The 19624-nt window shown below is 48.0% G+C and overlaps 1 protein-coding gene across 11 annotated transcripts in view; it reads right to left on the minus strand.

The window, feature by feature from the left end:
• The window catches only part of LOC143111641 (RNA-binding protein Musashi homolog 2), a 295188-nt gene that overhangs the window by 16896 nt on the left and 258668 nt on the right, over nt 1–19624 (minus strand). For 5 of the 11 annotated variants that reach the window (XM_076273892.1, XM_076273891.1, XM_076273893.1 and 2 more), the window contains one exon: nt 2471–2689. The exons of the other annotated variants lie outside the window; for them this stretch is intronic. In XM_076273892.1, coding sequence (XP_076130007.1) covers nt 2471–2689 — 219 coding nt within the window. The remainder of the gene's footprint in view (nt 1–2470; nt 2690–19624) is intronic. 11 annotated transcript variants of the gene reach the window in all.

The raw sequence follows: 19624 nt of genomic DNA on the forward strand, positions 1-19624 counted from the left end.
GGTTTAACAAAACACAATTAGCCTTTTAATACAATGTCATTTGGTCCTACTTTGCTCGTAACCATTATTGAGTCCCGATCATGAACATAAATTTCGGCAACTGAGGCTGTGATGTGACATTATTGCCGAAGAACAATGACAAACAACGGCATACATGTGACACTTACACCAAGTAATTCCTTCACAAAGAGATCACAGAAACAAACTCCCTTCCACAAGAGAGAACACAGTCAGGAAGGACTTAAAAAGTGGAAATGTGAGACATAAAAAAAGTTTTTGGCGAAAACTCAATCCGCATTTCTGGCTCTTTGCAGAGTGTTTATCTCAGTTACGGAGCCACTGGATTACATTATGTGCAAATGAGATTCCTGGGCTTCAGGCAAAGCCTGCGGATCCGGCCCACCGCATCCGTAAGGAGCCCAGACGCAGATGGAAGAATGGGAGCCCCGTGCCACCAAGGGACTCAGGCCAAATCTAGACCAGATCTGGGCCACACCTGGCCAAAGTCATCCAGGAGTCTAGGGAGAAAGGAAGGTGCTGTTTGTGCCTACACAGTAGGGTGGGCACAGCACCAGCGAGGGCTGTTAAGACAAGCAATCCCCCCACACACACACACACACACACACACACACACACACACACACCACACACACACACGTACATGTAGACACACACACACACACACACACACACACACACAAGCACACACACACCCATGCACACACTTTCTCTCTCTCTCTCTCTCACACACACACACACACACACACACCCGGGACTGGGTCCAAAACCAGGAGATGTGTGTAATCTTCAGTGTAAAGCACGGAGGCTAAAGATGTCTTTCCCTGCTGGCTGCCAAGGCCAATGAGGCGGCAGGACAGAGTAGAGTGGAGTAGGGGCCGCGGGGAGTGCTCCACTAAGAGACTCCTGGGCACCGCACCACCTGCCTCTGCCCATCACCCCCACCCTCTCCACCGCACCACCTGCCTCACCCTCTCCACCCCCCCTCACCCTCTCCACCCCCCCTCACCCTCTCCACCCCTCCCCACCCTCTCCACCGCACCACCTGCCTCACCCTCTCCACCCCCCCTCACCCTCTCCACCCCCCCTCACCCTCTCCACCCCTCTTCACCCTCTCAACCGCACCACCTGCCTCACCCTCTCCACCCCACCTCACCCTCTCCACCCCACCTCACCCATGCCAGCGCCCTCACCCTCTCCACCCCCCCTCACCCTCTCCACCCCGCCTCACCCTCTCCACCCCTCCTCACCCTCTCAACCGCACCACCTGCCTCACCCTCTCCACCCCCCCTCACCCTCTCCACCCCCCCTCACCCATGCCAGCGCCCTCACCCTCTCCACCCCCCCTCACCCTCTCCACCCCGCCTCACCCATGCCATGGCCTTCACCCTCTCCACCCCGCCTCACCCATGCCAGGGCCTTCCATTGCACTTCAGTACACAGTCTGGGTCTGACACTCACCTTCACTTTTTTCACTGCATGTAACCTGTCGAAAAGTATCTTGACTGCTCGATGGTGTTTTAGGCCCCCACCCTCGACTTCAAGGCAGCGCTGCGACCGTCGACTTCAAGGCGCCTAACCCTAAACTTAACCCTGACCCTAACCCTTGCCTAACCCTAGTGCCTTCCATGTAGTGCTGGTGTCAAGGTTACAGTATACTCCTATACAATAACTCATACTGTAGCAATAGAAACATACTGATAAGAATAATATTATGTAACCAATGCATTTTATTGAAATAAGTGGTGTCCTAAAACTGATCCGTCACAGTATGTCATGCGAGAAACAAGACAAAGCATATTATGTGCTGGCATTGAACATGGTTGGTAGGAAATGCCATATCAACGGGCAGTTCACTCTAAACACACGGCTACATATACTGTACTGCATGGAAGCATACACATCATATTATATTAGATATTAGAGACTGTGAGCACGCTAGAAAACTAGCTTCACTGAGTTTTACTGTCACCTGTATGCTACTAAATTACAATTACATTTATCAATGTAAGTTATATATGGAGTAGGAATATGGTCCAAGATAAAATGAAATCCAAATGACAAACAGTCCCCGTCCATCTCATGTATAAAAATACATATGCATGCAAAGAATACAAATGTCATTCTTCAGGTGCCAAATGTGCAACAAAATAGACAAACTCCCCATCAAACAAAACAGAAACATGCAAATGCATATCTGGCCTGTTCCTCAGATGCACACACATAGTTATCATAAACAGCAATTTGTATTCTTAAGCTGTCGTGTCATCTGTTTTGGCCCACGTATATACATCATATGCAAATACGTATATATGTGTATATGAATATATATACTTCATGTCATTCTCTGTTTCCCCAGCCGTTAGGAGGAGGAGGAGGAGTACAGGGAGGAGGTGGTGGAGGAAAAGGAGGAGGAGGAGGTGGAGGTACGTAGGTGTTGCTCCATACAAACCTGGGCTCTTAAACTGCTCCGGGCTGGGCAGGTGCTGAAGGGGGGAGTTGCAGGCCGAGGCGGATGCAGGGTGGTGGTGCTCGCCCTGCAGCATCTGAGCGGCGGCCTGCGGGCCCAGCGAGCCGTAGTCGGCGAAGGAGCACGGCCCCGCACGCTGCTCCCCACCGCCCGCCCCCACGGCCGCTGCCGCCGCCGAGTAAAAGCCATAGTCAGGGAAGCCTGGGAGATACGGGAGGATAAGGAGGAGGAGGAGGAGGACAGAGGAGGAAGAGGGGAGGAGGAGGAGGAGGAAGAACAGAGGAGGAGGAGGACAGAGGAGGAGGAGGAGAACAGAGGAGGAGGAGGAGAACAGAGGAGGAGGAGGAGGAAGAACAGAGGAGGAGGAGGACAGAGGAGGAGGAGGAGGAGGAGGAGGAGGACAGAGGAGGAGGAGGAGGACAGAGGAGGAGGAGGAGGAAGAACAGGGGAGGAGGAGGACAGAGGAGGAGGAGAACAGAGGAGGAGGAGGAGGAGGACAGAGGAGGAGGAGAACAGAGGAGGAGGAGGAGGACAGAGGAGGAGGAGGAGAACAGAGGAGGAGGAGGAGGACAGAGGAGGAAGAGGGGAGAACAGAGGAGGAGGACAGAGGAAGAGGGGAGGAGGAGGAGGAGAACAGGAGGAGGAGGAGGAGGAGAACAGAGGAGGAAGAGGAGGAGGAGGAAGAGGAGGAAGAGGAGGACAGAGGAAGAGGGGAGGAGGAGGAGGAGAACAGAGGAGGAGGAGGAGGACAGAGGAGGAGGAGGAGGACAGAGGAAGAGGAGGAAGAGGAGGACAGAGGAAGAGGGGAGGAGGAGGAGGAGAACAGAGGAGGAGGAGGAGAACAGAGGAGGAGGAGGAGGAGGAGGAGGGAGGGGTAGAGTGGGGAAGGGTTGGGACTCCATCATTGGGGAAGAAGCTTTTGGATGTCATGGTGGTGCACAGTGATGTTGTGACAGTTGTGACATGTTGAGGTGTGTGAGTGTGTGTGTGTGTGTGTGTGTGTGTGTGTGTGTGTGTGTGTGTGTGCAATACAACTGTGATAGTGCTGATGATGGTATGGATTGTGGGTCCGAACTCAACGTGAGCCTTGATGTCACTTCCTGTAAGAACCCAGCCAGGAGCCACTCCACCCCCCACCTCTGCCATCTCTATTCAGTCCCTCCACCTCTAACTCCAAAGACACAGCACCACTTCCAACAACACAACATGGCCTTCATGAAGAAGCCTCTGCAAGACTGCCATACTTCACCACTTGGTATACAGTAAGAGATAGTGGACGGAAAATAATGCATTAGCATTAAGGTGGAAATGCAAATTTGCATTTGTATTGATACACAAGTAGCCTAAAAACACTATATACAAGTGCAATGCGGCCAAAAAAACTTCGTACAGTACATACCACTGCTTGTTTGAATTTCCTATTGTGATGCACTCTTTAGAACGTCGATAATCGATGTTGATAATCGACGTTTTTAAGAGCGCATCACAAAAGGAAATTCAACCAAGCTGTGGTATAAATGTACAGTACGAAGTAGCATGGAACACTGGACTAAATGACCAACACACACACACACACACAGAGTGCAGAGCGTGGCAGTCATTGAAGCGGTCCAGAGACGGCTGGTCATTGGGTGATGATGATTATCATAATGTACGTCAATTGCCTATCTGAGAAAGAGCAAAAAGGCCTGGGCGGTATGGGCATGTTTCGGACACAAAGGCGGCAGCCATCTGGTGTGAAAGAGCGTTTTTGAAAGAGAAGTGATTTTCTGTGGATGTCAGGGAAAATGAGGAGAGAGAGTGTGTGTGTGTGTGTGTGTGTGGGCTTAATGGGTTTTTTCATGGCTCAAAATGACAAAATAAGATGCATATCCTGATGACCTGGGTACTCTAGGCTCTTTATGCAAAGAACGGAAATATATATTAAAAAAAAATATTCATTTTCAAACCACTTTATACAAATTTGCATTCCTTCAAAAGAGACCTGGCACTTTGTCATGCTCTCTCTCTCTCTCTCTCTGTACACCACAACAATGACAGGTTCGCGCTCATTGACTCCATTACTGATAAGTGGTAGGCGGACAAAAGACACAGGCTCGCCTCTTCAGCTTAAAGTCCCTCCTATACACACACACACACACACACAGACACATGCCTATACACACCCCACATTCATACAGATGGGAGATTATCAACGCCTGAAAAGGCGCCGTTGAGCGCCTTGGTGCTGGTGACATTTACGGCATGTCCCGGCGTCCCGGCGTAATCTGAGCTGTGCGGCACATGCGAGGAGCGGAGGCTATTAAAAGAGGGTGCCGCCACCGCCTCTCACACCTCTTCAGGAACGCAGGCCTAGCTCTCCGCACCAAAGCTGAGATCGGCCGGCGGAGGAAGAGAAGAAAGAAAGCCTTTCATCCACAGCCTCCCCTGCTGCGTGTTTGTTTTTCATTCGGAGAATAAAGAAAGAGAGAACAAAAGAAAGAAAGAAAGACAGATAGAAAGAAAGAAAGAAAAAAAGAGCAGCGTCACGCATTGCCTAGCCGATGGCGATTACACCACAACCGTCTGCCAAACATAATCCAAACACAAGGAGAAAGGCCGCTTACTCGTTCGCTTAACGCTTCTAGAACATCACATTCAGAAGCTCAGCGCTCACGGGCAGCATGCCCACTTGTCAAATGACTGACACTTCAGAGATGGCGAGATGCCCACGATGCCTACTTAGTGCAGTGCACCGACCTGACACACCTGTGTGTGTGTGTGTGTGTGTGTGTGTGTGTGTGTTTATGTACTGTACATATGTACGTACGTGTGTGTGTGTGTGTGTGTGCACATGTAAGTATACGTGTGTGTGTGTGTGTGTGTGTGTGTGTGTGTGTGTTTATGTACTGTACATATGTACGTACGTGTGTGTGTGTGTGTGTGCACATGTAAGTATACGTGTGTGTGTGTGTGTGTGTGTATGTATGTGTATGTATGTGTGTGTGTGTGTGTGTGTATGTATGTGTATGTATGTGTGTGTGTGTGTGTGTATGTATGTGTATGTATGTGTGTGTGTGTGTCTTTATGTGTGGAAAGAGAGTGTGTAAAGCAGAGAGAAACACACCACACCACCTCTCAGCCCACCAGTGATTCATCTCTATCAGGCTTCAGCAGTCTGGTAGCCAGCACAGCCGGAGGTCACGGCAGATCGGCTGGGGTCGGCTCTGCACCTGGACTGAGGACACTTCAACACACACCCCACGACCACCTCCAGAGGTCTCCTAACCCCCTACTCTCTCTCTCTCTCTCTCTCTCTCTCACACACACACACACAGGAAGATATACAGACACACACACACACAAACAACAAACACACGCACGAACACAGAAAAAGACATGCACACACACACACACACACACACACACACACACACGCACACACGCACACACACAGACACACACACACACACACACACACACACACACACACACAGACACACACAGACACACACACACACACACACACACACACACACACACACACACAGACATTAGTATCCATCTAAGCAGGCAGGCGGGCAGCTGCCAGAAATGCTATGACCAGATTCCAACCCAACTGGTCCAGCTGCAACTACACACACTCATAGAGACCATTAGAGCTACATCACCTCCAACACACACACACACACACACACACACACACACACACACACACACACACACAGCGCCTTCAGAGGTTTTAGAGCCAGACCGTACAGCTGGGGAGATAAGGGCTGCTCTACTGATGGCCTAAAATGAGACACCATTTCCCAAAGAGACTGCCTGCCTCTCTCCTCTCCTCTTTACCCTGTCTTCCCTTCTTTTCCTCTACACTCCTCTATTTCTCTCCTCTCCTCTTTACCCTGTCTTCCCTTCTTTTCCTCTACACTCCTCTATTTCTCTCCTCTCCTCTTTACCCTGTCTTCCCTTCTTTTCCTCTACACTCCTCTCTTTCTCTCCTCCTCTTTACCCTGTCTTCCCTTCTTTTCTTCTACACTCCTCTATTTCTCTCCTCTCCTCTTTACCCTGTCTTCCCTTCTTTTCCTCTACACTCCTCTCTTTCTCTCCTCTTTACCCTGTCTTCCCTTCTTTTCCTCTACACTCCTCTCTTTCTCTCCTCCTCTTTACCCTGTCTTCCCTTCTTTTCCTCTACACTCCTCTTTCTCTCTCCTCCTCTTTACCCTGTATCCCCTTCTTTTCCTCTACACTCCTCTCTTTCTCTCCTCCTCTTTACCCTGTATCCCCTTCTTTTCCTCTACACTCCTCTTTCTCTCATCTCCTCTTTACCCTGTCTGCTCCTTTCTTTTCCTCTTTTTTCTCTCCTCTCCTCCATCCATCCCTACAAACAAACAGACAGGACTGGAAGAGACTCAGAGAGGCTGTTACTGGTGTCTGCGCTGGAGGGATGTGTGTGTGTGTGTGTGTGTGTGTGTGTGTGTGTGTGTGTGTGTGTCTGGCGGGGTTGAAACCTTCAAAAGCCACTTCTGTCTTCCCCTCTCAGTGGCAACACAGCGAGACCAAACAAGACAACACCCCCCACCCCTGCAGGGTCAGAGAGGCCCACCTCTACATCCTCTACATCCTCAAGAGACGGAGAGGAATTAAGTAAACAAAAAACAAAAACACAAAACAAAAGGGCCAGGAAAATGCGAGAGTGAAATGGCCTCTGACGTTGTCTTCATCTCTGAGAGATGCATTAATAGCCTTAATGCATTAATGACTTAGAGTGTGTGTGTGTGTGTGTGTCTGTGAGTGTGTGTGTGTGTGTGGTGTGGTGTCGTGCTCTTCGCTAATTACACCAGCTTTCTGTGCTTCCTCCTTGTCTTCTAATTAGATCTTTAACAACAAACACGCGTCGCCGTCACACTGACCTTTACCGAGGCTCACACACACACACACACACACACGCACACCAGCTCCCCCCATTAGGTAAATGGCTAAGGGGAAGGAGGGGCCTGGGAGGGTGAGAGACCTCCATTCCATGCCCCCCTCCCCCCTCCCCCCACACACACACACACCCAACTCCCCCCATCGAGTCACCCGCCAACGCAGTCCCTCGCCTCCCCAAGAGCGTTCGGAATGCCAGCGCCAGCACCACCTTCCGACACTACTGCCAGCTTCCTCAGCTTCCCTCTGCAATCTGCATAATTATTCTGATTCCAGGGATAGTGGGAATGCCAGGACACAAAGATGATACCCTCGCATAATAGAACCAACACCCACCCGCCCACACACACACACCCCAAACACACACACACACACATAATAGACTCATCCACCCACCTGCCCACCTCAACAACCCCCCCCCCCCCACACACACACACACACACATACTATAACAAACACACATGGCGGCTTTGTTTGTGCTAACACACACAATTAGCGCTCAGCTGCAAGTAGCACACAGCTGAGGAAGCCTTATCTAATAAATTACTTTTATTGTTCAGGTAGATTGCCCGTAATGATGGCGCCATTAGTAGGGAAGGATATGACTATGGAAAAGAGTCTCTCCTCTCTCCTCTCCTCTTGTCCTCTCTCTTGCATGGATGGCAGGCTGTGAACAAGCCATCTGGGGAAGGGTCCAATAGCTTGATTATCATCCCCAAACTAATTTCCTTTTATTCTCTCTGGTTTTGTGTTGTTGCATACAAAATTATTTGCTTTCACTCGGACAAAGGTGAGAAAACAGAATTGGATAGAATAGCATTTTTTCCCCTGACGTTCCCGACATCAAAGTCAGAAAAATAATGGCTCCTCTCAGAAGCCCCTCCAACAACACATTGTTTTAAAAAAAAAAAACAGATGTCCGGTAGCTCTGTGACAAACAAATAACTAATGCACGCTGGATGCTTATGGGAAAAAGGGGGAAAAGCGTGCTGATAACAGGGCAGGAATAGAGGCTCTCCAGATATGTGACAACAAGGAAGAAAGTGTTTAAAAGCCTTTATTGTAATGGCTAAATCAGTAAAACAGCCAACATGTTTCGACCACTTGCTTTCCACAACACACGTTTTTACTTCTGTTCTGTGTCACCGCTGTGGGAGGCTTACCACCAGATTCCAACCCAACTGCTCCAGCTGCAACTACACACACTCACAGAGACCATTAGAGCCACATCACCTCCAATACACACAAACACACACACACACACACACACTTACCCTCCCTACTGAGAGCAGAGCTAGAGAGGGGGGTCCATGAAACGCCACTTTGGATGACACATACATCTGGTGCAGTTTGTTCTAGAAAGATCTGATGGATTTTCATTTAAGGTGATAATATTCACCAAGTCTTCTGCAGATAGAATTGTCAAAACAGAGAGAGAGACAGAGAGAGAGAGAGAGAGAGAGAGATAGAGAGAGAGAGAGAGAGAGAGAAAGAGAGAGAGAGAATGGGGGTGGTTACTGCCACTCTCAGGTAGCCGTTTCTTTTGAAAACAGCTGTCCCTGTGTCAGAAGAGAGAGGGCATCACGTTTAGCCACATTAAGGGCATAAAGGTTTTATCTCTGTGTCCAGTCTCCCTGTGTCATTAATGCCACCCTAGGACCTCCACAATAAAAGGGATCCTTCTTTGGAATTTCGTTCCTTTTTTTTACGTCTCCGCGGCTCTGGAATTGGATCTAATTACTCATCTGCAAAACAAATGAGGAGGTCGTCGTTGCCGTGGCGACCGGATCAGGAGGCCTGGCGATGCGAATCGCTCGACGAGCTTCATTTCCGCCCGTAATTACCCCTCTCCCCTTCTGGCTCCACCCACTGCTCCCACTGTGTGTGTGTGCATAGGTATAGGCAGCATATATTATTGTGTGTGTGTGTGTGTGTGTGTGCGGGACTAATGGGGTGGTAGTGGGTGGAGTATGGTCAGCCTGGAGTTCAGAACTCAGTGATCGGTGAATGAGTGAGACTTTTTTGCTTCTCTCCCTCTCTCCTTCCTCCCTCTGTCTTGCTTTTTCTCCTCCATTTCCTGTCTTCTTCTCTCTGCTCTCACTGAAAATCCTCCCTTTCACCCCCCCTCTCTCCCTCTTTCCTCTCTCTCTCTCTGTCCCTTTCTCTCCCTCTCTCTGCATCCTCCCTCTCTCCCTCTCTCACTCCATATGCTGCGGTAATGAGGGGGCCTCTCTCTACCCCTCTATCCCCCCCCGCCCCTCTCTCTCTCCGTACCCTGCTGTAATGAGGGGCCTCTCTTGGAGTGGATAAATGCTCTTCTCGCTTTTCCACTTTACCAGATGACTGACTCTGAGGAGGAATGCTAAACTGCCGCCTCGCTCTCCTCTGAAAGGGAACGGAAAAAAAGACAGAAAGGTAAAAAAAAAAGAAAAACAGACAACAGAGTAGAACAGAAGAGAAGAGAGGAGAGGAGAAAAGAGGAGAGTGGAGAGGAGAGGAGATGAGAGGAGAGGAGAAGGAGAGCTGGGCACATTCTTCATCAATTTTCCATTTCAACTTGTGCATTAGAAAAAGAAGGAGTGCGGTGTCCTCGGACTTGAAGTCTGTGATTAGCTAAATACTGAGGGCCAGATGTACGTACATTTGCGAATGTAGCATTATTAGCGTCATGGACAAACCGCAGATTGCGAACGCTGTCAGACCCAAGTTTCCGTCGTATTTATCAATCGTTCAATCCTTAGTGTAAACTGCGCCTTTCTCTGCCATACTTCGCCAATAAACGCAATTTACGAACGTCCACAACTGAATGGCAGCGCCTACAAGCACAGTTGAATGAAGTTAACTGATGACAACATTAAAAAGAATCAAACGTTTAGCAATCATGAAATAATACCATACATGATAAGATGTCAACAAGCAGGGAGATAATGAAGATCAGTGGTTCTACTTACAGTAAACTACTTGCACGTAGGCTATGGAAGATTGGTCAAATCTAGCAAGTAGGAAAATTTAAGTGAATGACGTGAAAGTGAAAGTAAGACATTCGAAAGGCCAACGAAAGTTAATGTTTATTTTTATAGTACAAAGACTTACAAAACTGGTGATCTTAATAGTGATTCTGTTGTCTTTGAAAGGTTCTCTTATTGACGCATTGAACTGCAATTTGTCATTGTCAGCTCCCGCGACAGGCAGTTTGCGCTTTTACATCATTGCGGCCTGTTTGTACATACCTCACAAATGATTTTACACGCACGTTGCGAAACAAATACTTCTGAAGTGGGCGCAAAAGCATTAGTACATCTGGCCCCGAGGCCCGGGGTGCACATGTGTAGGACCCTGCACACACACACTCACACAAACACACACACACACTAACAAACACAAACGCACGCACGTATCCACACATGTACATGTATGCACGCGCACACACACACACACAAACACATACTGATGCATCCTCAAATACGCACACAAAAATACTGTACAGCCCTAAAGAGTAGCCCTATACTCACACAAACACATTCATACACTCATTTCATTCTCAACTCATACCCTTCCTGCACTCTCTTTTTTTTCACACACCCACATCCACACACACACACACACACACACACACACACACACACACACACACACATACACACACACACACACACCCACACACACACACACACACACACACACACACACACACACAGACACACACACACACACACACACACACACACACAGACACACACACACACACACACACACACACACACAGACACACACACACACACACACACACACACACACACACACACACACACACCAATATTCTCTCGCCTCTCTGACCATTCCGTCTCGGTCTCTTCGTACTCCACAGTCTGGCAGGCATGAGAGCATCACACGGCGCCGGGTGTCAATCTGCCTGTCAAAAGCCTTCCCAAATTAGCTTTGAATTCCACAATAGTGGCAATTAGCATCTCCATTCCCACCTATGTCACTTTAAAAGCGGGCAGGAAGGGGCTAGTGTGGCGGCTCACACTCGCGCTCACTTCCCCTTTTCACACAGGCTTTTCTGCCTCAACGCCTGACTAATTAACAACACTGGAGCTCCTCTCTTTCACAGAGCGCCGACATTTCATAAATAATACATGTTTAATGTCTTGTCATTTTGCGCTCAGAGAAGCCTGGCTAATGAATTTTAACAGATAATTTATTCCTGGGTTTGCTAACCCAAACACACGCAAGGGTGGCGGGTGGTGGGCTGCGAGCGGCGGGTCCCTCTCGACTTCTCCTTTTCTCCGGCCGGGCGACTGGTCGTCCCTCGCCAGTGCACCTGACTCATGCTCTGAGCTCTTACACAGCCGTCAGGACCGACAGGCAACAGGCTGGTGAGAAGACTACGTCATGGCCGACAGAGACACGCAGATTTTATAGGCGTTGCCATGCAAAACATGAGCCATGAGCCAAAACATGCAAAACATGTTGTTTAGAGACACAAGCGTAGAGGTCACTGGACCACACACACACACACACACACACACACACACACACACATGCACACACACACCCACATTGCCATGTGAGACCCAACTGGAGGATTTTAATGTTAAAACACCACCAACAGAGGCCAGCCAATCCCGGGCTGCGGTGGGGAAGCTACTTAAGGTCACACAGCTTGTTTAGACAAAACGGAGAAAGATGACACACAGAGGGAGTGAGACCGCCAAGTGGACGGGTCTCTCTCAGGGGAGGGACAGGGACATTAACACTTTAGAGTAACAAATGGTAGTGAAGCATTTACAATACATCAGCTAATAATTAACTAATTATGAAAAAAACATTTTGATTTCAAAACTCGAACCACTGATCACTTCCGATACTGATAACTGCTTGTTTGGTTAGGTTCGGTTCTATTCAGCCTTATAGTAATTATGCAGACAGAGCATGGTTACAGAGTCAATCAAACGCCGATTTTTAGCTTCCCCAGCCAGTGCGTATTACTGTAAAACCACTCCAGCATTCGAGTGATTACTACTCTCCTGAAGTCTCGTTTTCTTCAGATTGAGGGCTCTGTATGTGTGTTTGTGTGTGTGTATGTATGTGTGTGTGTGTGTATGTGTGTGTGTGTACGTGTGTGTGTGCTTTAAGTGCATCCACTACCGCAGGACACTTCAAGTCCCTGCTTTACCCGCCTACCCGCCTGCCTGCCTCCTAAGACTATTCAGCTGACACTTCAGGAAACAATGTGCCCCGCTCCCTGAGCTAATTAGCCCAACAGCCACTTGCATAATATTACACTGCCGTGCGTGTGGTGCGTGCTAGCGCTGAGGAAGATTTCCCACACCAAGGCCTCGCAGGACAGCAGGTTTAAACGCTGCATTGATTGGCCATTAGAGGAGAGCTGGCAGTAGAAAGTGCTTATTTGTGAGAACGGTAACAGAGCAGCCAGCGACGGTAACCTTCAGGACATATTCGCCGTAACCTTCAGGACATATTCGCCGATTGTGCGTTCAGAGAGCGCTAAAGGGCAGTGGGCAGCAGGTTTTTCTGCTACTAGGGCCCCTATTTTCCACCCTGGCGCATGACGGAAAACTCGTTTTTTCACCCGGCGCAAAGTTTATTTTCGTATTTTGCACGTCTCATTTTTAAACAATGTGCCAGGAGGTGTGACAATGGACAACTTAGCGAGTGGTCTGGCGCGTTGTCGCTAAAAATCGTTATAGTACACTACCTAAAACGCATTACGCCACTGACCAAAAGAAACCTGGTCAGAAGTCCATGGCGAGTTGTTTATATGTTATTTTAAGAGAGCATTATCAACAGTGATATGGGTGGGTGCAAAACGCAACATCCTTCTATTATCCATGAATGTGCACCAGCGCACATCCATGCAATACATTACAAATTACACGATTACAATGGGAAACATAATTAGAATAAAGATATTACGAAATACATGTCACAATGAGTAGTTATTCACAATCATTTGCAAATTGGTAATGACCGATTGTCAGTCAATAGTGAAAGTAACTAACTGTGTAGAACTGTTTTGTCGTTGACTGACACCATGGTGAAGCTAGTTGCACTTTGCCAATGAGTTCAAATAATAGACGACTGCAAATGCGTGAAGGCTATACTATGCTAGGTTTTAGTAAAGCATGGTTTAGCGGAATAACTGTTCCATACGGTCTCGTGTGCAAGCAGATTCCTTCAAATGCGCCACTGACTGTCAAAATACCGATGCACAGTTTGAAGTTGTGTTCCGTGCTATTAAAGGGAATGACAGATGTCATTCCCAGTGGTTTAAATGATGTTACGCCCAAAACACACCCATGACTGATTAAGAAAGATAAGGCCCACCACGTCGTGCGACGTTTCATAACTATCCCACACCCAGTATGGACTGGACAAATTCCGAAATTTGATTAAACTATTCGCCAGTGACCATGCGCTTTAGACTGTCATAATAGGGCCCAAGGCCTCATCGCTAACTGGCATTCAACATCGGGGAGGGCTGTCTGTCCTCATGTCCATTAGGTCAAACACGTGGGAGTGGAGGAAGAGTAAAAAGATATAACGATAAAGACTGAATGCAAGAGAAAGACATGAGACATAGAGATAGAGAGAGAGAGAGACAAAGAGAGAGAGAGAGAGAGGGAGAGAGAGAGAGAGAGAGAAAGAGAGAGAGAGGGGAGAGAGAGGGGGGCAGGGAGAGAGGGAGAGAGAGAGAGAGAGAGAGAGAGAGAGAGAGAGAGAGAGAGAGAGAGAGAGAGAGAGAGAGAGAGAGAGAGAGAGGTGTAGACTTCAGACCTGTGTTTGCGTGCTGGAGCGAGAAGAGGGAGATTTATCGGCGGCATTATAAAAATAAAGTGGACTGTACACAGAAGCGCCAACACTTCCTGAAGAGCTCATTTAGGACAACGGAGCGGCAGTGGCAGAGATGAGGAGAAGACAAAGACAAGAGACGTCACAAACCGACAGGTAGCTTTCTGTTCTGTTTGTGGAGGAGGAGGCTGACAGCGTCTATAGCCCCAGGCACTTAGAGAGAGAGAAAGAGAGATAGAGAGAGAAAGTGAGAGAGTGGGAGAGAGAGAGAGTAAGAGAGAGAGAAAGTGTGGGAGAGAGAGAGAGAGAGGAGAGAGTGGGAGAAAGAGAGAGGAGAGAGTGGGAGAAAGAGAGAGAGAGGGAGAGTGAGTGAGAGAGGACAGAGAAAGGGCCTGAACCTCTCTTACCGAATCCTGAAAACCTCTTAGGCATGTCCACGGTGTGTCAATCTCTGTAACCCCTCTGTGTGTGTGTGTGTGTGTGTGTGTGTGTGTGTGTGTGTGTGCATGTGTGTACGTGTGTGTGTGCATGTGTGTGTGTGCGTATTCCTAAAGAGAAAGCAGATTTCACTCCGATCAGAACAGACTTTTCAAGCCTCTCAGCCAAGTATTACAGCACTGTTACAAGGCCACACCAGCGGGCTTCATTAGCAATGTGGTGAGGACGGGTGTGTGTGTGTGTGTTAGTGTGTGTGTGTGTGTGTGTGTGTGTGTGTGTGTGTGTGTGTGGGTGTGTGTCTGTGTGTGTGTCTGTGTGTGTGTGTGTGTGTGTAAGGATGGGTGACCCATTTCCCCCCTCCTGTCTCGCCCTCATCAAACGGCTCAGTGGCAGAGTCGAGCAGCATTACGTTCTCACACCCACGGCTAGGGCTGCACCAGGGACACACACTTCATAAAAATGTGCAAACTCATATTTGCACGTTCGAAGACAAATACAGGACTTTGCTGCGAAGAGGATTAACCATATCACAAAAGCAATTATATGGGGATTTGTTTACTGTGTACAGCAAAACAAATAAACAAAACAACAAAGAAACCCACACAATGATTAAAACACTCATTAAAATGCGACTGCGGTCAAACCAGGATGAACATATCCCAAGGCCACTGCCGTAAACCAGGAGCTTTGGGTAAAAGTGTCTACTAAATGAATTAATGTAAATGTCAATGTAAACACACACACACAGCACACACACACACACACACAGCGCCTTCAGACTGGAACAGCACAAGGGGCTTTGGGGTACTGGGGAGCCCCTTTTTCCCTTCCTTGGCCTCACAGTAGAAGTGCTACACACACACACACACACACACACACACACACACACACACACACACACACACACACACACACACACAGGGCTGCAGACTGGTGCTCGGAGAGACAAGTCGCTGTAATGACCTCGCTGTCAGAGGGTACGGGACATCAGCAGCACGGCATGGCTGTCCGCTAGTGTTCGGAGAGAGAAGGAGCCAGGAGCACACACACGTGCACACACACACACACACACACACACACACACACACACACACACACACACACGAGGCCAGAGAGCAGTTGCACAGTGACAGAGAGAAGCGACTTTCACTTACCCTTGCCTGCCGGCAAATGACAGTATGAAGAGACCTCACGCAAGCATATCATACACACAAAAACACACGCACACACAGGCACACACAAAGGCACACAAACACACACACACACAAAAACACACGCACACACAGGCACAGCTGATGGGGAAGCGCCTTTCACTTACCCTTGTCTCTCCACTGACAACACCACCAGTGGACCGACGTCATGCAAGTACACACACACACACACACACACACACACACACACACACACACACACACACATAGCATACAAACACGCAAAACACCAAACTTTTTCTGACTATTTCATTACTGACAAAATAAATAAAAACTCCTTATTACTGTTCTACACATAGACAAACTGTCTGCACACGGCAAGGTCTGTGTAGCAGCCAGCTCAGCAGATTCACACAACTCTCTTCACCGCTGCAACATGCCAGCTACAACATGCCAGCTACAACCACAGCATAGATATATACACTAGATGTCGCCTTCTGCTTCTCAGCATGCGTCAACACCGCCGCCATCTTTGTACAGGGATCTGAAGCGCTTAACTAGTTCTCCTGTATTGTCAGCGTTACCTATTTAGCGACGTTTGGCCATCCCCAGCGATAGAAAACCTTTTTAGCGATTAGCGACAAATTTGGGAACTTCTCACAATGATGGCAGATCGGCTTCTTTGTTGTTGAAACGTAAGAAAATCACCTTTCTCATGGCTTTGTCATTTATGAATTCAGCTACATCTCGTTTGCCCATGGCACTGACCCATGATTATAAAAGTAACGACTGGCGTAGCCTATGTAGTAGCAGAGGTAAATGTTCTACAGATCTACAGCAACTTCTGGTGAGATTACAACTTACATGAGTAAACGAGACGAGGGGTATGTGGCCTCAACCAGAGCCTGTCTAGAAGAGCCTGTTTACTTTCATTGTATCGAACCTGGTTGCAGTTTACTCATTGTTCCTCTAGGGGCCGCCGCTAGCTAGTGCAGAATGAATGGGAGTCTATGGGGCTAGACGGGTAAAATGTATCTTTATTATCGTCTTAAGCTTAGTTTTCTCTAGACTCAACCATAAATACATGCCTGTCAGTTGGAACAACCCAAAAAACTAGATAATTGCTTGAGATTTTGACGATTTATGGTGATTTTATTTTCGCTAGATCTTTGCCCAGATTGACGCTAATGCATTATAGAGGAGTGGATCACTGAAGCAAGATGGCGTCTCGATTGACGCATTCGTTCCAATGAACAGCAGTAGTCAAGGCGACATCTAGTGTATATGTCTATGCAACCACAGGATGACCTCAGCCAAGAATCAATAAGCAATTAGACCCTATTAATAGAGCTGATCAAGTTATCAGTACTTTTGTGTTTTGAAGTTCAGCTTTGAGCAGGTCTGGCTAGGTGTTTAACCGCCTTCTTTAACTTTTGGTTTCACTTTGGGCAAACCAAAGTGACCAAAAGCGAGATGACTGTGCTCACAGGCAATGGAGTGTCCAGCAGGAATTGGCATCGCTGCTCCCCTGCAGAGACGCCCTGGCAGAGCTGCTACTGCAGCCACAACAGGCCTCCCCATCCTACTACATTTAAATGAACACTGATTAATTTAACTGATGCTTCTATCCAAAACGACTGAAGACATCCCTACCTACAACCCTACCTCCAACCAACCAACACATCCCTACCTACAACCCCACCTCCAACCAACCAACACATCCCTACCTACAACCCTACCTCCAACCAACCAACATATCCCTACCTACTGTACAACCTTAGATCCGACCAACCAACTCATCCCTACCTACAACCCTACCACCCATCCACCAACACATCCTTACCTAGAACCCTACCTCCTCCGACCAACCAACGTACAGTATCCCTACCTACAACCCTATCTACCGACCCCCCCATCTGATTAGTCCCCGTGGGCCTCAAGGATTTCTGTCACGTGCTCTCTGAGGCTACATCCACACTATTCCTTTGTTGTTTAAAGCCGAAACACCTTTTTTACGTTTGTGCCACTCATCTACACGACTCTGACGTTTTCAAGCTCCTGAAACAGAACTATTTAAAAATGCTGTCTGCCCATCTCTGACTTTGCGTTTTAATGTGGACAGCGAAATCTGCAAACATCTAAAAGCGATGATGTAGAAACCCACGTTCCCTACCTGACTGGACCTTGTCAGTCTGATGTCTGTCCACTCTCAATGACTCACTTCAACCAGAGACTTTCTAATGAGGACCTCACCTCCAACCAACCAACACATCTTGTCAGTCTGATGTCTGTCCACTCTCAATGACTCACTTCAACCAGAGACTTTCTAATGAGGAGACACAGCACTCAAAAAAAGTCCTCCATAGAAATGCATGGGGTTAGTTTGTAACGCCAATATGGCAGTTGTCTAAACATATCCAGTCCCTTCCGCGGCAAAAAAGTTGACATGTGAATACATTGTGCCAATCATGTGGTGTGTTGTGAATACATCGTGCCAATCATGTGTTGTGATCTCACCTCTGGAGCAAGGCTGGTGTCGTGAAGCCTTGTGCACGTACATTTCTGCCGAAATAGATGCCTGATAAGTGCCCAAAAAACTTGCGCCAAACAACAATATGGCCGGCGAGTGGAGGGACTTGCCTAAAAGGACTTTGATTCAACTTCCACTACTAGCCTGCCAGCGGTAAATACAACATGGAGAACAAAATACAAGCTTCACTGGCCTCGCTGTCTTTGGTACCATCTGCAGAATTTACAGTAACTGCATCTGTAGTGCAGTTCAATTTCTGCATTTTACTGCGTGACTGGTCATGTGATAAGTGCAAATGGTCACGTGATTCGCTCCTTTCAGTGGTGCAGACTAGAGAACGTTCTGGAATTCCGAACGTGTTTCTGCATGGATATCGTATTAGCTTTAAAACGCCGTTTACAAATGAAAGCGTAACAGTGTGGCCTGTATGTGTGTGTGTGTGTGTGTGTGTGTGTGTGTGTGTGTGGCCTTTAGCCTGAGATGTCAGAAATCAGTGAATGCTGGGAAGCGCCAGAGTGTGCTAGTTACCATGAGATGGTGCAGGTCCAGAGTGTGCTAGTTACCATGAGATGGTGCAGGTCCAGAGTGTGCTAGTTACCATGAGATGGTGCAGGTCCAGAGTGTGCTACTGTAGTTACCATGAGATGGTGCAGGTCCATGGGGAAGTCAGGGAGATATGAGAGTTACTAATGTGGGTGAACAATCAACACTGCTGTGTGCAATACAGACTTTGCGACCACACGTTCACCTGCACACACCTTTTACTTATTTGTTTGAAGGGTGTCATTTTATTGCTGTGTACTGTATGTGTTTGTCTTGTGTGTGTCTTTTGTATTGTTTGGGATTTTAAAAGTGTGGGTATATTGGTACAGACCGTCAGATGACACCACAATAGTAGGCCTGATTGACTGTGATAATGAAACCGCCTACAGAGCAGAGGTATCCTTACTTGGAGAATAGTGTACTGTAAATAACTTAAGTCTCAAAATCTCCAAAACTAAGGAAATGGTAGTAGACTTTCGTAAAAATAAAAACAGGCTTTCGCTTCTGATCATCACTGACCAAGCCGTAGAGTTGGTGAACAGTTTCAAGTTTCTGGGTACCACCATCTCCTCCAACCTCAAATGGGACCTTAATGTTAAACACATTGTGAAGAAGGCTCACCAGCGTCTATTCTTCCTTCGCCAACTGAGGAAATTCAAGGTGTCTAAGGCTGGGATGAGGGACTTCTACAGAGCTGTGATAAAGTGTTCTCACATTCTCTGTCACAGTCTGGTTTGGTGACTGCTCAGC

Source organism: Alosa pseudoharengus, unplaced genomic scaffold, assembly GCF_046254945.1.
Source record: "Alosa pseudoharengus isolate Yale_2024_CS ecotype anadromous, Long Island Sound unplaced genomic scaffold, YU_APseudo_1.1 YU_APseudo_1.1_scf_8, whole genome shotgun sequence".
NCBI lineage: Eukaryota > Metazoa > Chordata > Actinopteri > Clupeiformes > Clupeidae > Alosa > Alosa pseudoharengus.